Source organism: Chelonia mydas, chromosome 13 (genome assembly GCF_015237465.2).
Source record: "Chelonia mydas isolate rCheMyd1 chromosome 13, rCheMyd1.pri.v2, whole genome shotgun sequence".
NCBI lineage: Eukaryota > Metazoa > Chordata > Testudines > Cheloniidae > Chelonia > Chelonia mydas.
The window spans coordinates 19084526-19109848 of record NC_051253.2 but is presented as its reverse complement, the minus strand read 5'-3'; the positions used below and the strand labels follow the sequence as shown (position 1 = coordinate 19109848).

General features: G+C 42.8%; 1 protein-coding gene across 2 annotated transcripts in view; it reads right to left on the bottom strand.

Moving 5' to 3' along the window:
* Window positions 1–14572: 14572 nt before the first annotated feature.
* The window catches only part of LOC102945898 (thyrotropin-releasing hormone receptor-like), a 28221-nt gene continuing 17470 nt past the window's right edge, over window positions 14573–25323 (bottom strand). For both annotated transcript variants that reach the window (XM_007067281.3, XM_043527357.1), the window contains exon 3: window positions 14573–18424. In XM_007067281.3, coding sequence (XP_007067343.1) covers window positions 18044–18424 — 381 coding nt within the window. In that variant the 3' untranslated portion in view covers window positions 14573–18043. The remainder of the gene's footprint in view (window positions 18425–25323) is intronic.

Genomic DNA, 25323 nt, shown 5'->3' with positions numbered 1-25323 from the left:
CTACTGACTTCAGTGAGAATTTTACCCGAGTAAACATGGGACTTGGGTGCCTCCATAACTCTGTAGATCCAGGCCTTAGATCAGTAACGGGGAGTGTGTAGGGCAGTGGACGCTATTTGACACATGCACAGGTAGGTGCTGCAAAACAGATGTCGAACCGTCTCTGGTCCACTTTACAGCAGCGATCAGAGACCGTAGAATTTGATGAGAGGCTGTAACTATTTCAAAGCAGGGTTCAGAAAGAACTAACAAACCTTAAATGAGGAGCCTGCCTGGGTAGAGAGAAATTCAGGCAACTCCTCGGATGAGTTAGCAGGACCTCTCTTGAGGCAAATGTCAAGTTTTGTCCTGAGACAATTCAAATTTCCCCTGCAAAATCTACAAGCCAAGTCATACAGCAGGTAAAGCAAGAGGCAGCGTTATCTAGTAGATAGAGCACTGGCCTGGGATGCAGGAGTACCATGTTCTATTCTTGATTGTGCCACTGGCCTGCTGGGTGACCTTGGCTAAGTCACTTAACCGCCATGTACCTCAGTCTTCCTATCTGTAAAATGGGGTTAATGACGCTTGCTTTCCTTTGTAAAGCACTTTTTTTGAGCTCTACTGATGAGAACTCAATATTGTTATTATTTTAGATAGTTGCGGTGAGCACTGCTGGGCTTACCTCTTGTCATGTAAATTTGAGAGCCTGTCCTGGTAAATGAGATTGCTAGTATTTGCACACACAAGCAGATCTTTTTTAAAGGGAAGTGTAAGGGAAATGTGCAAAAGAGGATCCACTGATGAGAACCACTGCAGGAATGAGCAATATGAAAGGGGAAGCCTGCTGCTGAAGGATTGGAATCCCTAAGCATTGGTTCCACATCCAGGTTATGGCCAAATTGACTTTAACAGTATTTCACGTGGCGTCTTTGGGCATGATCCTGCCATTTGCACATCTCCTAACTACTCTAGGGCCCTTGGATATAACTGAATAAGTAACTGTCTGCCCCTGTTTCTTTTCTTCTTACCCCTTCTCAACCACATGTATAGATTTGGATTACAAGTTCCTCCCCGATCTGCCTTCAGAGTTTTCTTTAATGCCTGAATGAGAATAGACTATGTCCAGATCCACTGCACGCCCCACAGCTCCGTAGTGCAGAGCAGTGAACTTCTCCCCAGAGTATGAAAGCCCCATTTTGAAAAGCTCCCTATAGTACAATAGTTTCCAAACTTTAACAATCAGTGAATCTCTTTAACTAAAATGTTGTCCCGCGAACCTCCTCCTAAAAATGAAAATTTCCCAGGATTTTCTCCTTTACCTGAGTATAATTCATACAAGCAGTGATCTTGGAAATATACAACTTGTTTTTATGACATGCTTATTACACACTATTTATTATGAATTATTAATCATTACAGTATTTTTATTACATTATGAAAATGGCAACACTCTTCCAAGGTCTCACTTTCGTAACTTGTATCAGTTTGATTAAGCCTGTCAGAAGACAAGGCTCCTGTGTTTCACCAAGGAGTATCAGATGTGAAACAGCATGAAGGTATTTAAGAAGCCAACTCAAAGAGTTCCTCCTACACAAAAAGAACAGGAGTACTTGTGGCACCTTAGAGACTAACAAATTTATTTGAGCATAAGCTTTCGTGAGCTACAGCCCACTTCATCAGATGCATAGAATGGAACAAATAGTAAGAAAATAGATATATACATACAGAGAATGAGGAAGTTGCCATACCAACTCTAAGAGGCTAATTAATTAAGATGAGCTATTACCAGCAGAAGAAAAAAAACTTTTGTAGTGATAATCAAGATGGCCCATTTCAGACACTTGACAAGAAGGTGTGAGGATACTTAACATGGGGAAATAGATTCAATTTGTGTAACGACCCTGACACTCCCAGTCTCTATTCAAGCCCAAATTAATGGTATCTAGTTTGCAAATTAATTCCAGTTCAGCAGTTTCTTGTTGGAGTCTGTTTTTGAAGCCTTTCTGTAGCAAAATTGCTACCTTTAAGTCTGTTACTGAGTGACCAGAGAGGTTGAAGTGTTCTCCGACTGGTTTATGAATGTTATAATTCCTGATGTCAGATTTGTGTCTATTTATTCTTTTGCATAGAGACTGTCCGGTTTGGCCAATGTAAATGGCAGAGGGGCATTGCTGGCACATGATGGCATATATCATGTTGGTAGATGTGCAGGTGAACACAAGCATTCAGGTCTTGAGCAGTCCAGGCGAACAACACATGTTACAACAAAGCTTAAACTTGTTCTTCATAATAATTTTAAAAACAATACTAGCTGCCTATTTAATTTTAAAAACAGCAAAAAAATGTCCACCTCCCTTTCCATTTCTTATAAGGAGTCTTGAAGTTTAAATTACCTCAGTGTGATAGATATGCTTGCTTTGATCTGCTTAGCTCTTGGAAGTCCAGGGGCTTCCTAGCTGTCCTAGGGACAGCTCTGTCCGCCATTAGGACTTTTTTCCCGAGAACCCCCTGTAACATTTCGCAAACCCCAGTTTGCTATAATAGAATGAATGGACCCTCTGCAGGCTCTGGCAGGGTTGGGGTTAAAACCCTTCTCCAAACAAGTGCCTTGAAAAAGCTTCCAGAATTGCAGGAGAATGAAGCCACCTGGCTGCTGCAATCTACTACTAATCAATGTTAATTGCTCAGCTGCAGGGTGGCCAGACAGGAGTGTGAATTAGCTCCACCTTCTCCAAGAGGAAATATAAACCAGAGCTGGGGGCTGTGACTAGAAGCTACTGGAGTTAGGTAGGGGGTGTTGTCTGTGGTGGAGTGGGGTTGCAGGGACAATGAGATTGGGGAGGCTGAGCTTTTGCAAACACCCTCCCCCATCAAGCCTCTTTTTTGAGGTTTGCAAAAGCAGCTACAGAAAAAGCTTTCTCCTGTCACTTAAGCCTATGAATTTAAAGAGGGAAAATACCAGAGTACATGTTTTCCTGTCATTAAAGGGAAACTTGTACTGAGTATCAGGTGAAGAGGAAAAAGAAAAGGAGTGCTTGTGGCACCTTAGAGACTAACCAATTTATTTGAGCCTAAGCTTTCGTGAGCTACAGCTCACTTCATCGGATGCATAGAGGAGTTCCCTGAAAGTTAGGCTGGCATCAGGGGTGCCCATTATCTGGGGTATTAACACTAGAATATTCCTCTCCCTTAGTAGTTTGCTCTTGATCAACTTTGCATCTCATTTCTCTCCCTCTGTCTGTTACTTTGCTCCTGGTCACATGACTCAACTAACATTTGTGCTGAATGTCCCAAGCCTGGTGGATGGAATGTGGCTGGAATTAGGAAGAAGGAATTTGCTCCTCTCTCATTTGTTTGAGTGTTGGCTGCAGAGAGTCTTTTCCCTCCATGTTCTGCATTAAGAGTTCTCAAATATTACCAAGCCACCCAACTTGAGTCTGTGGGCGAGGCTGTTGGTCCTTTGTTGAGCCTGTTCCAAGGCCTGCCTATTTAGACCCAAAAGCTGCTGCTGCAAGAAAACACTGCTGTAAGGACTACCCTGGGGCACATTAGTACTTTAGAGTGTAATGGTTGTCCAGGAAACACCTTTCTCCCAAACAGCCACTATAGGGCGGGGGGATGCATGTTTATGTAAAAGCGAGTGCCAGATTCTGGGTACAAAACACTAACAGTCTGTGGTCGAAGCACCCCTGGTTTAGCAAGACAGGTTGCTTTCATGCTCTCTGCAATGTAATTTCATACAGAGGATTTTGCTCCAGCCTGCTTGTGCATATTGGTACATGCCTTTTGGTATTAGTCTCCTAGAGATTCTGCCTTCTCCTAAATGCAACTTATCATAGAATATCAGGGTTGGAAGGGACCTCAGGAGGTCATCTAGTACAGGACCAATCCCCAATTTTTGCCCCGAATCCCTAAATGGCCCCCTCAAGGATTGAACTCACAGCCCTGGGTTTAGTAGGCCAATACTCAAACCACTGAGCTATCCCTCCCCTCAACTTCTAAACTTCTAAAAGGCCTAGTCTCATCTTTCTTTAGAGCAAGACATGGTATCTTTCTAAAAGTCATGCTGTAGCTCAGAGAGAACTTACGGGTTTGATGCAGAAGTGACTGGTGAGGTTCAGTGGCTGTGTTGTGCACAAGGTCAGACTAGGTGATTGGCATGGTCCTTTCTGGCCTTAAATCTGTAGACCTTTCCATCTCCTGCAACCTTTGCCTTTTGGATGCTTTTCTATTTGCTTTGCGAACAGGGATCAGAGGGTGCAAATATCTGTTTCGCCCCTAGAGAAGAAAAAGAGAACCCCTAGGATTATTTTATTCATTTTTAGAGCATCAGAGGTGAGCTGTGCTCTGTACAGATAAAGAGAAAACAGACCCTGCACCACAGAACATCAATCTGAGCTCAGTGCTGATAAAATACACAAATACTTAGGATCAGTGTCCAGTGGAACAGCTGTTTTAAAAAGGAGGGGTGTTAGGGTCAACACAAGGTAATTCAATTTGTCCACTTCTATGGCTCCTATCTCCACAGTAGCCGTGCCTGAGTTGTGACTAAATGCTGCCTGAATCATTTCTATCAAAGACAGGATTCCCAGTTCCAGTGCCAGTCGGGAGCACTTTACGTCTAATATCTGAATTCCCACACTGGCCTCACACGTTCAGTTGCATATTGTGAAGTCCTGATGCACTGCCTTTGGCACGGTTCAGATAATCTTGGTAATGATGGAATCCTGTCGGATTGTCTCCTTTTATTCTGCAATTGTTGCCATACTGACACTTCTACCTGCCTGGTGAAGTGCCTATATTAGGCCATTCCTTAGCTTCCTTCATTGGTCTCGCTGATGAGTCTTTGGGAGGAATGTGTCCCAGGGAGAGGCTCGTTGGAAGTATCTGGATATTACAAGTGCTGCCAGTCCCCAGGACCTTTCCACACCCTAAGAAGATGATGGTTACTTCACAGCCTCTCATTATTTAATACAGCTCCTTGCAGCTGTTAATTTATTATTAATTATTTGTATTGCTGGATGGAGGCTCGTAGACATGGATCGATGTAACCTCATTCACCCCTGTTGACTGCATGGTAGCAATGCAGACAGTCATACACATGGTGGAGGAGTGTATGATTAGAAAATTGAAACGGTGAGGCAAACCTGCAGCCAGACCAGGGCTGCTCACCAGGGCTGGCCTTACCATGAGGCGAACTGAGGCGGCCGCCTCAGGTGCCAGACTGGGGCAGCGAGGGGTGCCACTAGGACCCAGAGTGTAGAAAATTGTGTCTTCTGCTGGTGCATATGTATTCTCTCTGCTCTAGATGTACAGAGATGGTGGAGTGCTGGGCTGGAGGAAGGAGGGCACAAGAGACATAACAGGAAGACAGGAGAAAAGGTGAGAGGGAATAACCGAAAGCAGAGAGAGAGAGGAGGAGGAGCCTCTTATGTACCTCTCTAGCACCCCCAGGAGCCTGGACTGATTAACACCAGCTTCTCAGGGAGCTTCCTGTTTCCTGCTGCTTCCCTGAACCCACCTGAGGAGAACAGGCAGTCAACTGAGGTAGTAGGAGCCAGTTAGGCCCTTAAGACGCTGATATCTTCCCTCACTCAGGCCCTGCTACCAGCCTGCTTATTTGTCCCCTTCAATTGAGTGTTGAGAGCCACTATAGCTGGCACAAAACAGCAGTCATGAGTGAAAGAAGAAAAGGCCGCTCTGGGGCAGCATTCAGAAAAAGAAAGCAAGCAAGCAAAGGAAGCTTTTCTATCTAAGCAGGATGGAGCTCTCCTGAGATACATAGTCACAAATGTTCCCGGTGAGCCTTCCGGCCCCAGTGAGGATGTGAGTGGTGAGGAGATGGCTGATCTTCCAGTTAGTCAGAGATCAGGGGACCTGGCAGCTACTGCAGCATCCATATCTCCATCTCAAATGGATGTAACCATGCACATTGCTGAAGAAAAGTGTAGATCAGAGAAGAGTGTGGTGGAGGCGCAAGAAACAGCTGCTGCTGAGTTTAGTTCCTTAAGTCTAGATGATCCAGGGCTGTGGACTCACTTGAGCAGTAGCCTGAGGGACTTCCTTGTACTGCATGGGCCACAGCAAGTGAAGAACTTCATGTTCCCCAAAGACAATGAAAATCGAAGTTTCCATCCAACACATTACTGGCGTGAAATCCCCAATGATGACAAAGTGGAGAGGCTATGGCTTATGTATTGAAAAATCCAGAATGTGCACACTGTTTTTGTTGCAAACTCTTCCAGTCTAATGTTCCAGCCACATTGGGTTCTACGGGAACAAAGGACTGGAAAAATCTGGTTAGAAATCTGGCATGCCGTGAGAAGGCAGCAAATCACCAGAGAGCATTCCATAGGTGGAAAGAGCTTGAGATGAGACTAAGGGTAAAGGCCACCATAGATGATCAGCATCAAGAGAAGATTGTATCAGAGTCTCTTTACTGGCAAAATATTCTGAAAAGGCTCTTTGCCATTGTGAGAATGCTTGCTACCCAAAACCTAGCACTACGTGGCACTTCAGATCAGCTGTATGTGCCAGACAATGGAAACTTCCTTAAAATTGTGGAGCTGATGGCTGAGTTTGATGCTGTACTCCAGGAGCATCTAAGAGTCGCCACCCAAAAAATGTAGAAACACCACTACCTTGGAAAAACCATTCAAAATGAGATCAGACAGGTACTGGCAACAAAAGTCAAACAGCAGATTATGGCAGATCTGAAGTCAGCAAGATATTACTCTGTTATTCTGGACTGCACACCTGACATCAGCCATATGGAACAAATGACTTTAATGGTGGGTTTTGTAACAACAACGGAAACTAGTGAAAATGTCCCTGCAATGGTGACTGTCAGAGAGCATTTTCTAGAATTTATTGACATTGATGATACTACAGAAGCTGGTATGACAAATGTGCTTCTTAAAAACCTGGAAGATACGGGAATTGCGATAGCTGACATGAGAGATCAGGGCTACGATAATGGTGCCAACATGAGAAGACAGAACAGAGGAGTGCAGACACGGATCTGAGAGTTAAACCCTTGAGCTTTTTTTGTCCCACGCAGTTCTCGTTCATTGAACTTGGTGGTCAGTGATGCAGCATCAGCTTCTAGTGAGGCTGCTGAATTTTTTAATATAATTCAAAGCATCTATGTATTTTTCTCTGCATCAACTCATCGATGGCAAATTTTGAAGCAACATCTGGGAACATCCTCTCTGACACTGAAACCACTGAGTGCCACATGATGGGAAAGTCGAGTGGAGGTGATAAAGCCTATCAAACACCAGATTGGGACGATAGATGATGCCATAGTTGCCATTATGGAGGATAATGCTATGACAGGAACTGTTTGTGGGAGAACAGTGGCAGAGGGAAATGGAATCACCAGAAACATACATAACTTCACATTTCTGTGTGGCTTAGTGTTGTAGCATGACATACTGTTTGAAATAAATGTTGTACGCAAGAGATTCCAAGGTGTTGACCTTGATATATCTGGAGCAATGGAACAACTGAACAAAGCAAAATCATACCTACAGTCTTACCAATCAGATGAGGGATTTCAAAATGTTCTGAAGAGTGCACAGAAGTTGGCAGAGGAACTTCACACTGAAGCTATTTTCCCACCCACTGAAGAATACAAGAGCCACCGAAGAAGACATTTTGATTTCAAGGCATGGGATAATCCCATAAGAGACGCCAAACAACAATTCAAAGTTGAATTCTTTAACCAGGTGCTAGATTGTGCAATACAGTCAGTTGAAGAACGTTTCATGCAGCTCAAGGAACACAGCAGTATATTTGGGATGTTGTATGATATTCCAAAACTCCTCACTATACCTGAAGAAGACCTACACCAGCAATGCAGGGCACTAGAGACAGTGTTGACACATGATGACATGTGCGATATTGTTGCAAGTGATTTAGGTGATGAACTGCAAGCACTTTCAAGATACATTTCAGCAGGATCAACTCCAAAGGCTGTTCTGGAATATATGTGCACAAATAAGATGACCACCCTCTTTGCAAATGCATTTGTTGCTCTGCGTATACTTCTAACACTTCCTGTAACAGTTGCCAGTGAAGAATGCAGCTTCTCTAATCTGAAGTTAATAAAAACACATCTACGCTCCACAATGACACAGGAGAGGCTGGTTGACCTTGCAACCATCTCAATAGAGCTTGAGCTGGCCGAGACTGTGGACTTTCAGGAAGCAGTTCAAATCTTTGCAACCAAGAAGGCACAGAAAGCACCACTTTGATTATTCAAACAGATAAAAATGCCAGTGTTTACTATGCAGACAAGAAAAGTTACATTTGCTGTTCAGGTGTTTGAAAGTTAAGTTTTACTTAAAATTTTTGAACAAAGCATTTTAAGTTGTTAGTTCTCCTTTATTGAGGTAGGTAGCAGAGCAGTACCATGAGAGGAGTAGAACTGGAAGAAGACATAATTGAGAGCTTTCAAAGTTTTGGCCCAAGCGAGGGGGCATGGGGGCATCATTTGAGCTTCCTGCTCAGGTGCCAAAATGTTGTGGGCCAGCCCTGGGGTTAAGAAATCAAAGGGTTGGCGAGGACAGTCATAGGAGGAGCTGATGTCAGATCTCTGCCCTTATAAAGGAAATCAAGAGGGATGTGAAGTTCACTGCTAATTGATAGGGGGCAGACTCTGTAGGAAGACTTCTCCTGGCACTATGTTCCTGGTGTGTCAGCGAAGAGAACCGTAGCACAGTCAGATGGTGGCGAATGTAACTAGCAAACAGAAAGGAAGAGCATTTCAAATGCATTTCAGCTCTTTCTTGTCATTTCCCCTTGCCGTGAGTGGCAGCATGAGGCAATTGCTGCCCCAGACTGATAGAAACCTCCCTTTTTAGCATGTGCTTTAATGCCTAGCATGCTGGATTTAATAAAAGCAGAACAGCAATGGAGTAACTCTATGGAGCTCAGGAACGTGGCTGGGAATTTCAGTCTTGTACAGTTATCCCAGCTAATTGCCTCTTACGAAGCCACCAGATGACATTTTGCCTTTCACCTACATGGGTATAATCTGATCGCTGGGAGCAATGGCCTTTCAAAAGAGTGATAATTATAAGTGTGTGTGCTGCTGTACCATAGCAACTCAGCACATACCTGATAGTGGGCCCCTGTCCCACAGGGCTTACAGCCTAAGGGGAGAAGCCAATGCAGTGCAATCCAAGAGAAGACAAGATGTACACACAGGTGGGCTGTGGGTTTTAGAATTTACGAGCACTTAGCCATGCAGGATTTGTGTTTTCAACACCAGCCATCAGGCCCTCTTTTGTATTTCTCTTGAATAGCTCTTGCTTAAATTCTGGGGAAGGATAATGAGGGTCACTAGGGAAAAAAGGGAAAGGACCAATGAAGAAAGAGAGAAGGGAGCCGAAAGTATGGTTACAGGTACTCTAAATGCCTACCGTAGATTATGTGGCATTTAGAGATGGTAGCGAGACAAGGGAGAGCAGCCACCTTTACCAAGCCAGGGCCTTTCCAGAAAGGGGGTTCCCTTTGCTATGTTTCTTGGCTCATTATCAGTATTCTTAAAACATTTCTTTTTACACATTTATTTTATACTTTCTTGTATCGAAAAGAACAAACCCCTAAAAACAAAGAAAGGGGATGCTAGATTGACAGCTTGGGCCAGCTGTGAGTGGTATTCAATTTAGCCAGCAACAGAATCCACTCAGAATCCTCGCACTGACTTATGCAATGTCAATTCAAAGCTGAATTGTTTTTAGATTTTCATTGATAGTTGACATGATGGTGATTATGTGAAATTGTCAACCAGTGTGACAGGTCTCCAGCCCTGTCTGCCTGGTGTAAAATTACATCCATTTATTCTGGCTGGAGATGCTTGGGATATTCTATTTGCCAGTGAAATCTTTGTGAGTCACTATCAATAGCCTCCTGCATCGCAATTGTTTTAATTCCATCCTGCTAATAATTTATATTTTGATCACAGACAGGTGCCCTTTACCAACATCCTCTTTTGTGAGCTAAAGGTCACCAACTTCCTTTCCCGCACAAATTAAAACTGCCTAAATGCCACCACAAAATCAGAGTTAATGCCCTGCAAGCTTTGCCTTAAGGGAAAATAACACATGGCAGCTGGTGGAACTGTATTTTGCAGCTGGTACTGCAGGAATGTACCATAGCCAAACTTGGACTCACTAGCTTTCTGCTGTTGGTGAATCATAGGAGTAAATGATGAATACCTATCTTGTCCCATGTCATCCATCCCATCACCCAATGCAGAATTATTCCTGTGAGTATGTTCTCCAGAGTTTTGCCCAGCCGAGGTTTAAGTGTGATGCAGCAGATCCTGCACTGGACTCTGATATTTCAGATCTGTCTTGCATAACACAATGTCTCATTTTAGGAGGACACCTCAACTACAGACCATCTAATCTTCTGACTAGTTTACCAGCCTCCCTGTGGATGTCTTTTGCTGCCGAAACAATTTATTTGCCAGTTGCACCTTAAAATAATGAACAGTCCATTCTTTCTTAACAGAACATAAGAACTGCCATACTGGGCCAGACCAATGGTCCAACTAGCTCAGTATCCTGTCTTCTGACAGTGGGCAGTGCCTGATGCTTCGGAGGAAATGAACAGAACAGGACAATTATCGAGTGATCCATCCCCTGTTGTCTAGTTCCAGCTTCTGGCAATCAGCAGTTTAGGGACACCCAAAGCATGCCAGCCAGTCCTTACTTTGCCTTGCAGGTTAAAAATAGGTGCACCCCTGTCCCTGAGTCCCTTTGAAGCATTCCCATGTAGAGTCCAGTCCCCTTATCCACTGAACACTCTCACAAAAATCCTAGGTCTGTTGTCCCCAAAGGAGCAGTGTACCACCAAGTTGTATGATTCAACTCAGGATCAGCACTTTGATTAATATCACAGCACTTAGATATAGTTATAGTGAAAACCAATCAGTTTATTATCAAAGATTCAATTGATAATGAGTAAGAATATTGGAAACAAATGGTTACGTATGCAACAAAATCATAACACACTTTCTAGAGACAAAACTTAATCTCCTGTCTAAAGTTTTTTTCTCACAGACTCACTATCTTTCTTCTGCAGCTTTTCAGTCCAGGTTGGCTAAGATCCTGTTTTCATGACTGCAAATGCACTTCCTGTTTACTTCCCAGATGTGGGATGATGGGGTGTCTTCTTTGCGTCATAGATATATCCCCAAACCTTATTATTTTTGCACACAACCAGGACAACCACCTGTGGTTTGTTTTTCCTGGGTGCTCCTTCACTGTTGACTTCACATCTCTTTGCTAACTTCTGACTTTGTATGTAAACTGACATCCATTGTGTGAGCTTACTATGCTTAATTTATATTTTACACTTTTCTTACCTCCTTTTTGGAGGACAACCTGATTGTCACCCCTGCCTTGACATAGACTTTAAAACCATATTGCCCAGGGGTAAAGATAATTCCTTACACAGTATTCGTATATACATTTCACAATGATATGAGCGACCAGAGTGACCCCAGCTTTCATTTAAGACTTCACATAATGTTCTTTGGTGAACCAGAATGTACATCCCAGAATCAAGATATTCCTGTAACCCCCTTGCCGGTTGGCAGTAAGGGGTTCTTGGGTCAAAGCAGTTACCATGTGTTCATTTTACTGTAAGGGAGACATTGCCAAACTGGATCAGACCCCTGGTTCATCTAGTTCAGTAGCTTCTCTCCAACAGTGGGCGATTCCCTTAGTTCTTCCTCCCTCCATCCTCAACTGCATGTCCCTTCCTAATCACATTGGTTTGTTAACTGTAGACTGCGGGCTGTAGCTTGGCTGGGTGACCAATGAGAGACCTTGAACAGATGGCACTCACCTGTGAGGGATGTCTGAGCTGTGGCAATCTACCTCAGCCTGGGAATTAAGCTACAGAAAACAGAAGGAAGTTGAATCATTTTGTCTAGTAAAAGCTGGATCCCTGGTTCACTGAAACACCTAAGGGGATAGATAAGTCCAGTTGTGCCCCTAGAAGCTCTCCTTCATTCAGAGAAAAGACAGTGGTATTTTAATAAATGTTGGCAGAAGCTCTGTTCTCCATTCTTCATACACCTGTACATGATACACTATGCTACTTCCAATATAGTCTCCCAGTACTTTGAAGTAGTGCACTCAGTGTAATCCGATTGAGTAGACATTTGTAAAAGGTCCTAAGAGAACTGGCTAAGTCAGTAACACACCAGATGCAATCCGTGCTTCTCAATCATCAACAATTTCCCTCTAAACAATTCAGAATAAGGAATTGTTTAAAATAAAATAAACCCAGCAGTAATTGAAAGAAATTCTTGGCTGAAATGAGATTGACTGGAAACAGGATTTAATAGACGCAGGATATTGATTGTGGCTAGCAATGTTTGTAAAGAATTTATGTGAGCCATGCAGTTTCAAGTTCAAGATAGCCCCTAAACTTTGGTGACCTAAATGCGTAGGCCATTATAATTTAAGAGGGTTCAAGGAAGGAGCACTGGCTATTCTAAAATGAGTGGCCAAGGGGCAAAATTCTTTGTATAGAGTTCTAATACTTCAGTCCCATCCTGGGAATTATGATTCCTGTGTAACACCTGCTCTGATTAAGATGGTGTGTATTAGATCCTTATCACTATTTTCTGCTAATTACTGAGGTATATGATTCAATGTAAGGCCAGATCTTTAGCTGGTGTAACTCACCATAGCTCTGTCAATCTCAATTGGAGCTATGCTGATTGGTACAAGCTGGCCCACCAAGTCTCATTTCCCAGGGATTCTAGTATCCGATGAGCATTCTGATGATCATTAAAAGAAAATGGTAAATAAATAAAACCTGAAACAAAATTGTTACATTCACAGAGACTAGTTAGAAGTTACCATTACTTATTCATACAGAACTGGAAGGCTCAGAGTCTGAGCTCAAAAGGTTTCAGAGTAGCAGCCATGTTAGTCTGTATCCGCAAAAAGAAAAGGAGGACTTGTGGCACCATAGAGACTAACAAATTTATTTGAGCATAAGCTTTCGTGAGCTACAGCTCACTTCATCGGATGCATTCAGTGGAAAATACAGTGGGGAGATTTATATACACAGAGAACATGAAACGATGGGTGTTACCATACACACTGTAACAAGAGTGATTAGGTAAGGTGAGCTATTACTAGCAGGAGAAAAAAAAGCCTTTTGTAGTGATAATCAAGGTGAGCCATTTCCAGCACTTGACAAGAACGTATGAGGAACAGTAGGGGTGGGGGGGAAATAAACATGGAGAAATAGTTTTACTTTGTGTAATGACCCATCCACTCCCAGTCTTTATTCAAGCCTAAGTTAATTGTATCCAGTTTGCAAATTCATTCCAATTCAGCAGTCTCTCCTTGGAGTCTGTTTTTGAAGTTTTTTTGTTGAAGAATTGCCACTTTTAGGTCTGTAATCGAGTGACCAGAGAGATTGAAGTGTTCTCCGACTGGTTTTTGAATGTTATAATTCTTGACGTCTGATTTGTGTCCATTTATTCTTTTACGTAGAGAATGTCCAGTTTGGCCAATGTACATGGCAGAGGGGCATTGCTGGCACATGATGGCATATATCACATTGGTAGATGTGCAGGTGAACGAGCCTTTGATAGTGTGGCTGATGTGATTAGGCCCTATGATGGTGTCCCCTGAACAGATATGTGGACACAGTTGGCAACGGGCTTTGTTGCAAAGATAGGTTCCTGGGTTAGTGGTTCTGTTGTGTGGTATGTGGTTGCTGGTGAGTATTTGCTTCAGACTGGGGGGCTGTTTGTAAGCAAGGACTGGCCTGTCTCCCAAGATCTGTGAGAGTGATGGGTCGTCCTTCAGGATAGGTTGTAGATCCTTGATGATGCGTTGGAGAGGTTTTAGTTGGGGGCTGAAGGTGATGGCTAGTGGCGTTCTGTTATTTGCTTTGTTGGGCCTGTCCTGTAGTAGGTAACTTCTGGCTCTGTCAATCTGTTTCTTCACTTCAGCAGGTGGGTACTATAGTTATAAGAACGCTTGATAGAGATCTTGTAGGTGTTTGTCTCTGTCTGAGGGATTGGAGCAAATGCGGTTGTATCGTAGAGCTTGGTTGTAGACAATGGATCGTGTGGTGTGGTCTGGATGAAAGCTGGAGGCATGTAGGTAGGCATAGTGGTCAGTAGGTTTCTGGTATAGGGTGGTGTTTATGTGACCATTGCTTATTAGCACCGTAGTGTCCAGGAAGTGGATCTCTTGTGTGGACTGGTCCAGGCTGAGGTTGATGATGGGATGGAAATTGTTGAAATCATGGTGGAATTCCTCAAGGACTTCTTTTCCATGGGTCCAGATGATGAAGATGTCATCAATGTAGTGCAAGTAGAGTAGGGGCATTAGGGGACGAGAGCTGAGGAAGCGTTGTTCTAAGTCCGCCATAAAAATGTTGGCATACTGTGGGGCCATGCGGGTACCCATAGCAGTGCCGCTGATTTGAAAGTATGCATTGTCCCCAAATGTGAAATAGTTATGGGTGAGGACAAAGTCACAAAGTTCAGCCACCAGGTTTGCCGTGACATTATTGGGGATACTGTTCCTGATGGCTTGTAGTCCATCTTTGTGTGGAATGTTGGTGTAGAGGGCTTCTACATTCATAGTGGCTAGGATGGTGTTTTCAGGAAGATCACTGATGGATTGTAGTAGCTCAAAAGGAAACTAATGTGTTTCTAAAGGCTAGCTAGATATCTGAATTTTCAGGCTCATTTCTTGGTGTGTATCAGCCATTTCTGTCTAAGTCGAGTTTAACCTACATCCGATGCCCACTGCCCACCTATTGGGTTCAAGCACTTCTTTGAGGTCTTGAGAGGAGGCAGAGGGAGTTACTGGTAATTCTGCTTTATTATTGAAATTGGCAGAGCTGATCCAGTTTGGGGTATAAACCTGTTTAAAGTCACTACCTTAAGCATCGCCTCTGTGGATTGTTAACAAGGGTCACTGTGACCTAGATTTCACTCATCATGTCCACCAATGTCAGGTAAAATGCCTAACTACAGCTGGTCAACAATCCCAAACTTATTCTGATAATGTGTGTACTGCTTCTTGTTCATCAAACTCCATCCACCGCCTCACTGGCACCGAGCAATTTGTTATGAGGGTATTTCTGGGGGTATTATACCCCATGCCAGGGGGGAAATAACATCACAAACCAGTGGATGAATGGCCCACTAGTTACTGAATGTAGATGCAGTTGCTATCATTTTGATGCTGAATATGTCCATTGGAACCTATTGGCTCATTAGGACTGGAGGCCTATTAACATTTGGGTTTATTGCTCTCACAAATTGAAACTACTGTATATACCTACCTCCTATCCTTCTAAACTGCAGTTGTTCTCTATGTCCATTCTGCCGGGCACCAGGATCATTCTAGTTTGTGGATCAGCCACAAATGGGAGAATAAGACCCGAGGTTACACAGAATTGAAAATTCAGTAGCAGGCATTGAATCCCATGAGAGGTGGATCTGCTGTCTGGTTTGGCTTGTTATAGATATATGGACCAGCCATAAGATTTGGGTGCAGATCAGGGCTAAGATTTCAGTAGTGTTTGGATTCAGGAGTTTGGTTTGAATTCATCTCTAGATTATATCTGCTTTTTATCGATTAAAAGAGGTGGCTGGGGTAGGGGAAAGGCTGAAAAGTCCCATCCAGGTCAATAGTGCTCTTTTGCTGTATAGAAATACAGGATTTGACATAGCAAACATTCTAAACAAATTTTCAAGCAAACCCCAGCTCAGCCAGTGAAGGCTTGTACTGGTCTTTCATTATGCACAGTTCTTCAGTGTATTTATTAATGCCTAAGGTATCCATTCGCTGAGTACCTGGGGACCCCCTCTCTATCGTCCCTGGTGCACACTTCAGTATACTCTATATAAACATAGCTAGGCGCGGTAAGCTCTTTGGGACAGTGACGGTCTGTTCATTACATGTATGTACAGCTTCATTACATGTATGAATGTAGAGGGGCCCTGATCTGTATCAAGGGCCTTAGATGCTACTGTAATACAAATAAATAGCTATAATCACAATACTTCCCTATTCACCATGATCATACATACAAATGAAACTTGTTTACCTGCAGAGTTGCATGACAGATTGTCTCATTATAGAATAGGAAACCAGCTGGAATTATTGTGTCTTGAATTTCTGGAGTGGCACTTGGGCTACTTTTAATGTGAGGTCATTAATCATGGCACATTTTGATGTATTCAGCAGCTTTCCAAGTTTCTATTATACCTTGCGTGTGCCTACCATTGTTTTTGAGACCTTTACACTTGATGATTTTGTGTGGTGGCAGCTGTTCTGCTCTGAGCTGCATGTTAATCTTATTAGTAACCTCTACTTAGTGCCACAAAATATTAAGATAAAAGAAAAATTGTTTCCTGTAAGCTGTGTCTTTTACTTGCTCCTTTGGTACAATTTTCCAATGCTGTAGCCCTGGTAATTCTATCCAATTCTCTTTGTAGAATCCAATTGAAGCTGTGATTTAAAATCAGTGAGCAGAACTCCCAGTGATAATCACAATAGTTGGTTCCTAAAGACTCACATACATTAATGACAGGCCAGCTGTTAGCACATGAAGCACATCTGTTCATAAATTCCCGAACATTCCTATAGTATGCATCTGAAACAACAATTTGCATTTTTTAAACATTTTCTTTGCCTTAAAATTATTTTGGACCAGATAGTTAAATAAAAGACAGTATAATATATATACACACACATACAGCCACATATCACACCAAAACCAAATATATGCTGTATAGTCCTCAGATAGGTCAGAATGAAGTGCAGGTTCGGTTCTCAGAACAGTTCTCTTCTGTAGGTGTACAGCTGGATAGCTGCACATTTGTGCTCTAAACATACTGTACAGTCCCTTTCTAATTTGAGGATATGGAGCTGTAAGATGCCACACAGTGACGAAAGAATCTCCAATGTATGGTGAGAGTCTCACAGAAAGTCTCTGTCGCTCACCAGGATTACCAATGGCTGCCATTTGTTTTATGGAGCAAAATCTTCCCTAGGAATTCCCAGGATTCAGAATGTTCCTTTTAATCATGTGCAATCTTCTATGCTTTTGATCTAGTCCAAATAATAACTTGCAGGTATGGGACATGCTCCACAGGATGGTTTCATTGAACTGTACAATTCTGAATATCCATTTCTCTTCTTAGAGTGTAACCACAATTAGAAACAATAATATTACACATTTACATAGGACCATTCATCACAAAGGGCCCCATGACACTTTACAAACTTTTACAAATTATTTAAGGTATCTAACACAATCATTTTGCTTGCCACTGAAATGCAGCCACCTCTGGGATAGCGTGTGGCAGCTGTTCAACAGTACACAGCAACATCACACTAAAAGTTACAGCAGAACAGAAAAGGAAGAGTACTGTATGCAGTTGTAGATGCTGGAGAGACTTTAAGTAGGAAGAATAAAATTTTCCAAATTGGAATTTGGCCAGGACAATAGAGCTGACACCTCTCCTATTATTGAAAGCCCTATGAGATCTTCATTAAATGACTTCAAGTGGCCTGGGTCTTGGTCCTATGTCCCACCAGAAAGATGACACTTCAGCAATACAGTGCCCCTTACTACTGTTTGGGAGGCATTGGTTCAGAGAAAAGATATCCTACTGAAGACCCTGTACAACCCCCTGCAGCACCTGGATTTTCTTAGGTTTCCTATGCAAACCCTGACTAGGCCCAACAAATAAAAATATTTGTGCATAACAGGAAATGTAATTGCACCACCACATTAACTACAGACCATGCAAAATGCTGCCAAAAGTCTAACACACAATCTAATTGTGAATAAATTAGCATTCAGGAAAAGAAAATTAATTTGCCCTCTACGAATCTATTTTGTTAAATGCCCTAGAGAGCTCTTAAATTAATCTTGTTGTGTGCTCTCCGCATATGGCAGAAACAATTTTCAATAGGACGTTCCAGACAGTGTAAAATACAACCACGTACTTCCCAAAGTCTATGTTGTTTTATGGTCACCATGTTTATCTGTAAAGTTTACTTTTCTTCACTGTTGTGGAGAAACCATTTAGATCTTCTTGTTCTGTGACATCATGATCGGAGCTGTCATGGGAATAGTCCTTCATGACGCTATAGTACACCGGAACATTGTACGGGGTGGGGTTCTCAGTCCTTTTCTGTTCACATTTGCATAACTTTTTGAAAGCTGCTCTAAATTTCTGAGACATCAGGTTGTAAATGATGGGATTGATGGCACTATTCAGGTAAATGCACATCCTACAGAAGAGGAGGAACCAGATGTTGAGGTACGGAGGGTCCAGGAAGGAGTTCACTACCACCAATGTGCGATATGGCATCCACAGCAGGGCAAAGAGGATCACTACCACAGCCAACATCTTGATCACCTGTTGAATTGGGAGGGACAAAAAAAAAAATAGCTGATGTTACGCTTCTTCCAACAGGACCTTCCCACTTTTGAAACTGCAGAGGGCCAGCTCAGGGTCTGTGCACCACTTAACTCCCATTTAAGTCTTCAAAATTAGGCTAAGTGGGGCATAGATCTTGGGCAACCCCTCTGGAGGGGGCCAATTTCACTCCTGTGAGTACATTTTATATAAATAACACACTTACATAACAGGTCTCCCGTCATCATTGAAGACACTTAAAACCCCATTGGAAACAATCATTCATTGGCTGGGAGATGAGCTGGATAGAAAGGACTGAAGAGGTCAGAATTTCTGACTGGATGCAATTTTGAAAATTGCTTGTGACAACAACAAAAACGAAGGGGAGAACTATCCTGTACGCTAGGGCAGAATCCCAAACAGCATTTGATGCAGGAAGCATTCAAATTACTTTTCAGATATTTAACTGATTCTTTTGGACTCTGTTGACTTTCCGCTCAATTTAAACATTTCAGATCCAAGTAATTCTGCCAGTTACTGGTATTAGAGCACCAGACTCCAGCATGAATTTCAGATCTGTTCCCAGAGCAATTTTTTTTTGCAGAGTAGCTAGTGAATATTTTTAAAATCCGAAGCATCTGCAAAGTTCTGTATTGGCACATTAGGAAAAAGGACGTGATGAGAATTCAGAAATGAGCAGCGGTTCCTCTCTGCTGTACTCCAGAATTTTTTTAAAAATGCATTTCTCTTATATTGATTTTCTACAATAATCTGAATCAGGCAGTTGCAAACAGCCATTTCTATGAGTGATTATATTCCTTTCAGCACATATTTATTGAATACACATGCTCTTCAGAATGCTCTATATATGTTAGTGGGAGTACGACATGCATATTAAGGGGATAGGCACCCCTAAATGCCCAAAAGGGGGTAGTTCAGTAATTAGCTTTTCTGCAGGAAGATAGATATTTTTGTCAAGATCTGACACCCTAGTTCTCTTGAAGTATGGTTTTCAGTTGGTTACAGGGTACCATACCCTGTAGAATGCTCTCTGTGGGAGCTGAGAATGGTGACATGTCGCAATGTAATGCCTGAAACAAGAAAGGGATTACTACCAAGCCTGGAAGCCAGAGTACAGTACAGTGGTGACACAGGGAACATCCCAGCATGAGACAGTGGGATGATGCTATGAGTTACTGTGTCACAGCTAAGAACCCAATGGACCAGTTATTGTGTCTTACTCCTTCTGGGAAATACACATGAAGGATTGCAGTAGGTGTGACGTTACCCATATCTGACAGTTCTACCATGGAAATTGTTACTTACAAGGAACGGGATGGCTCAGGGGATAGTAGAGTCATATATAGATTTCTGGTTCCAATCTATCCCATCTAGCACCAAATCCCATGCTTATGGGTAATTTTTAGAAATATTCAGAAATAGATTGGTAGTGACCACCAGTCATTATAGTATGACGGTTGGGTTGGTGCTCCACATGAAATCCACTGGGTTCCGTCCAGTTCCAGGTATAACCAACTGTCATAACTGGTACCACTGTCTGAGTTAAAAGGATTAGGAGTGACCATGGAGACTGAACTATCTTCTGCTCAATAAAGGGTGTGTATTCATGTCAGTACTGAGGCACATTCACGGGGCATTATGATGGAGTCCCACATTGCTGCAATCTGTGCTGTCAGTGATCTGGGTTGGTAGGATTTTTTGTCAAACCAGCGCAGTAAAGGATAGATTTCCTTACCAACCCCCCACATGTGGTACTTACAATGCAGTGCATCAGCGTTACTATATACAGCTGTTATATGTTAGTAATATAACATTCAACTAATCTGTTAAGGTCAATAAAATTGAAAGACAGTTGTCCAAAATATTTTTCTATTTACCATGGCTGGAGATGGAAGATGTATGAGGACTTGAAGATGAGGATGGGTTTTACACTGTTCCAAAGGATGAAGATGGTAACCTTGATGGTTAAGCTTTGCAGGTGCCAACTGGGATGTTGCTATTGATAATGACAATGAAGGCGATGAACCTGATGCTAAAGATTTGTAATGGATACAAAAAAAATTATATATGAACATAAGAAATATTGTTATAGCAATTAACTGAGAGAAACTGCTCAACATGATGGAGGCCAACACACCACCTGGAAAAGTAGTGGTCAGCACTGATAATCAGCCAGTTTTGTGCACAGAACAAAGTCATTAGAGAGACACAGTCAAGAGGGAGAGCTCACAAGAAGACACTTGTATCCTTTTAGGAAGAGAGAGGGCCAGATCCTCAGCTGGTGTAAAGTGGTGTTGCTCCAAGTAAATGGAGCTACGCCAAGGATCTGACCCGGAATGTCTAGCAATCGTCTCTCTGTACATTTGTAAGGTCGAAACACTTCCCCCTGAGTCACTGCACATTTACCTCATACTGCTGAGGTTTGATTCTGTAAGAGAACTTGGAATGTGTTCACCTTGGACAAAGCTGTAACAATCAATTGAAACCAAGTGCCTGTCTTAAGTGACCCTGAGTACAAATTCATTCAACCTTTAGTTCACCTCTACTAAACAATTTATTTAGCTTGGTCTCCTGGGTGGTTGACGCAGACTTGGCTGTATATTCATTTGGTTTACACAGGCTGCAAGCATCCTTGTCCTGTCTGAACACGAACTCCATTAAGGCCCTGGCTATCCTCTGGGATAAGCAGAAAATTCAGTATTAGAGATTTGGGGCTTAGTCCAAAAACTGCTGAAATTAATGGGACACTTTCCATTGGCTTAGTGGGCTTTGGATTGGGCCTATGCAAGATAGCCGTCTGAAAGTGTGACCTAGAAACCTTCGCTAGCCAGCCTAGGCAGACTGGGCATTGAGCACAGACATTCCTTCCTAAAGTGATGAGAGTTATCAGATTCCGAATGGCATACAATAATCCCTTTCATGTACATACTCTGAATACAAACTTTGGCATGTTTAGCTGTGCTCTCCGGTGGACTTCACTTCCTGCTGGGGGACCGGAGTTTCATTTAAACATCTAAGATGACTTTTTTTCTTTATTTGTAATTCTCTTCTTCTTTGGTTTGAAGCACCATCATGTTTGTGAAGGGTGACCTGTTCATTCAAGAGTAACAGTACCAGTCACTAATAAAGAGGGAATGTTCCCAATATGAGGGAAATTAACATCTGGTTACCGATGGTTTCTCAAGCCGTAGGAAATTAGGATGGAAGGAACCATTTGTCCAGTTGTCTTTTTACCAGAACAATCCCCCACCTCTTTTTCAGCAGGTGCTTATAGAAATGCTAGGAATCCTCAGTACTCATTCACTCTATTTTTACCTGACTTAACATTCACAGCTTCAGCTCATTCCCCCAGTACCTGATTCCATGTCACAATAACTCTCTGATCAAAAAGCCTCTTCCTGATCTCAAGCCTGAATCTACCCTTCCTCAATTTTTGGTCAAGTTCTGTAATTTTACCTTTTTCCCATCACATAAAGCCAGCACTGATTTAACCTTGAGAAGAATTGTATTACCTTTATTAAATCACTTTTTGTGTGACTTTTCCCATACACTGAGCACACTGATCTCTGTCAGGCAGCAGTTCTGAAATACGCTCTCTAAGATGTAAATGTCCTTAGTCAATCTGTACTGATCACGATCTCACAGATGGAGACATAAGCAAAGCTGCATCTAATGGAATACATATCTCCTTTCACTGCAATATCATTTATTCCAGGTCTCTCTCAAGCCCACTTCCATTCCAGCATCACTGAGAGTAAAAAGGTCCTACGTCATAGCAGTGCATGACTGACAGGAATCTTTTGCTCTCCTCTTCTGTTGGATACTATAGGTCTCACAAGGCAATGATTTCACTCACTGTGTTCTGTAGTCACTCTTCACCAGGTCAGCATGAGGTATCATCCTTTCTTTCTGACTTTAATTAAATAATAGATTCCCCATTTAACCACCTTACCCCCATGCAGTACTTACAGGACATCAAAGTAGAATTGTTAAGCAAGAGAGAATTTATGAAGGTTAAGTATATCATAAATAATATGTCATGAGTAGCAAGGGTTATCTGAATGGTTTTAGTGACAAACGTCCTCAGTGACTTTGAGCATGTTTCATCCCAGATATAACCATCTCCAGTTGCTAAAAATAATTCTATTCCATTGTGGACCAGACATTTGCTGTTGAAGATTCCGGTTACAACACCTGTCTGTTTTGGTGGATGTGCAGCTCTGCCTGGTACTGTGGGGCCTGATTCCACACTTCACTGACTGCCTGTGTCATTTGCACCAGTGCAAAGCGGGTCTCAGATGCTACCCTTCTGATCTGGTAGCATTTTGCAATGCTTTGCACGGCCTTTAGGTGACCTAGAGGTGCAGGGTAACAGAGAACCATGTTGGTCTCCTGCCTATCCACAAAGAAGCAAAGCACTTATTTAGGCTGCTCCCTCATCCATCCTCCTGAGGAAAAACTAGACTACAAAGAATCACTAGTTCACTGCTTAATAATAAAAAGGGTGGGGGGGCTGGGGCGACACCAGTGGAAACATCAGAGAGGATGTCAAAGTTACCCACTTTTTCAGACTAACACGGGAAGAGAGAATCTGTTCCTACAGTGACTACAAAGTACAAGACTGTAGTAAATGAGCTACCCTGCCGAGTACAAGAAGACATGGCAAAGTGAGAAGTGACATCAGCACCCTCGAAGGCTTTCTAGCCTTCTAAAGGCACCTCACTGTATTTCAATGAAAAACTAGCCCAAGCAGCTATGTGGGGTGGGTGTGTATATGTGGTCCTGGGGGCATGTTTGTAAAAATTCATCCCCACTTGAGGGCCCTACATGATATTTAAAACACACGCAACTTAAAAGCGAGAAACTAAAACATATATGGGGACATTATCCCCCTGGGGAGACAGCTGTTGGTATCGGCTAAAGAGAGAGCACTCTGAAGGACACTGAGGAATCTCGGTATAAAAGCTGTTCCTTGTTACAGCCTCTCCCCAGCAAAGGTGCTTTCCCCCTGCCCTGGAAGGTGAAGGCTGGGGAGCCATAGCAATGCAAGCAGTGAGATCAGCAGAGGTTTCTAGGGACCTGGGCTAGCAGCAGCTTCAAAAGTCTTGCAAAACGATTATTGTGTCAGATCTCAGATAAAGTGGAAAGAGTGAGTCAGGGGCAGACAAGGAGGGAGAGATCAAATAAAACGTCTGATGAGTTAGGGCCTTTTTTCTTCAACCGGCTTGGCTGAAATAATCCATGGCTTCCAGACACTCCACTAAACATCCGGCTAAAGCCAAAGGCACTAAGCTTTGTGGATAAAGATTTCTGTCCAGGCACCTTTCCCTCACAGATCTTAGGCATTCGCTGGCATCTTGGTTTTTGTTTTATTATTTCAAGAATAAAAGATGCTGGGCGATTAAAAGCTAGAGCTGAGAGAGAGAGAGAAATGAACGGTTCAGGGTTTGTTTGCATGTCATCCTTTTGATCCCACCTGCTCATTCATAATGATAGCTCATAGCGTAAGTTATAACTGCTCAAAAGAAGAAATTCAGATGAAAGTCATCTCCCTGCCCCCGAGGGGAAGAATCTCAGTTACAGTATCAGCTCCTTGTCCTGGGCTGGAGCCTGGACTCTAGGACCCTGGGGCCTCAGAGCTCATGCTCCAACCCAAGCCTGAATGCCTACACCACAGTTAAACAGCCCCTTTGCCTGAGCCCCGCGAGCCCGAGTCAGCTGGCATGAGCCAGCCAGCCACAGGTGTCTAATTCCAGTATAGTCACCTCCCCGGCACACTCTGTGATTTATCTTACAGCTGCTTACAGGTTTCATACACTTTGCATTAGCGAAATAACTGAGCATGCAAAGCCATTTAAAAGTGTTGAGGAGAAATGTAAAGGGCCTCAGAAATGGGAACAAATACTTATAGTTGTCTCCAAGCGCTCAACTTACTGAGCCTGATCATAGAATCATAGGGCTAGAAGGGACCGCAAGCTTCATCTTCTAGTCTAGCCCCCTGCCAGGTTGCAGGATTTGTTGTGTCTAACCATCCAAGACAGATGGCTATCCAGTCTCCTTTTGAAAACCTCCAGTGAAGGAGCTACCACAACGTCCCTAGGGGTCTGTCTCATTGTCCTAATGTTCTTATAGTTAGGAAGTTTTTCCTGAGATTTAATCTAAATCTGCTATGCTGTAGTTTGAACCCATTGCCTCTTGTCCTGCCCTCTGTGGCAAGAGAGAACAATTTTTCTCCATCTTTTTTTATGTCAGCCTTTCAAGTATTTGAAGATCACTATAATGTCTCCCCTTAATCTCTTTTCCAAACTAAACATACTCAGTTCCTCCAACCTTTGCTCATATGGCTTGCATTCCATCCCTTTGATCATCTTTGTCAATTGCCTCTGGATCCTTTCCAGTTTTTCTACATCCTTTCTATACGCTGGTGACCAAAATTGGGCACAGTACTCCAGCTGAAGCCTAGCCAGTGTTGAGTTGAGTGGTACTATCACCTCCTGTGACTTGCATGCTATGCCTCTGTTAATGCAACCTACAATTGCATTTGCTTTTTTTCCAACAGCATCACATTGCTGACTCATGTTGAGGTTGTGATCCACCGCAACTCCCAGAATCTTCTCAGCAGTGCTGCTGCCAAGCCAGTTGTCCCCCATTCTGTATTTGTGGATTTGGTTTTTCTTCCCTAAGTGTAGCACCTTACATTTGTATTGCTGAATCTCATTTTGTTGTCTATAGCCCAGTTCTCCAGTTTATCAAGATCCCTCTGAATTTTAGCTCTATGCTAATCCCCCCTAGCTTTATCTCATCTGCAAATCTGATCAGTATGATCTCTGTTCTGACATCCAGGCCATTAATAAAGATGTTAAACAACGCCAGACCCA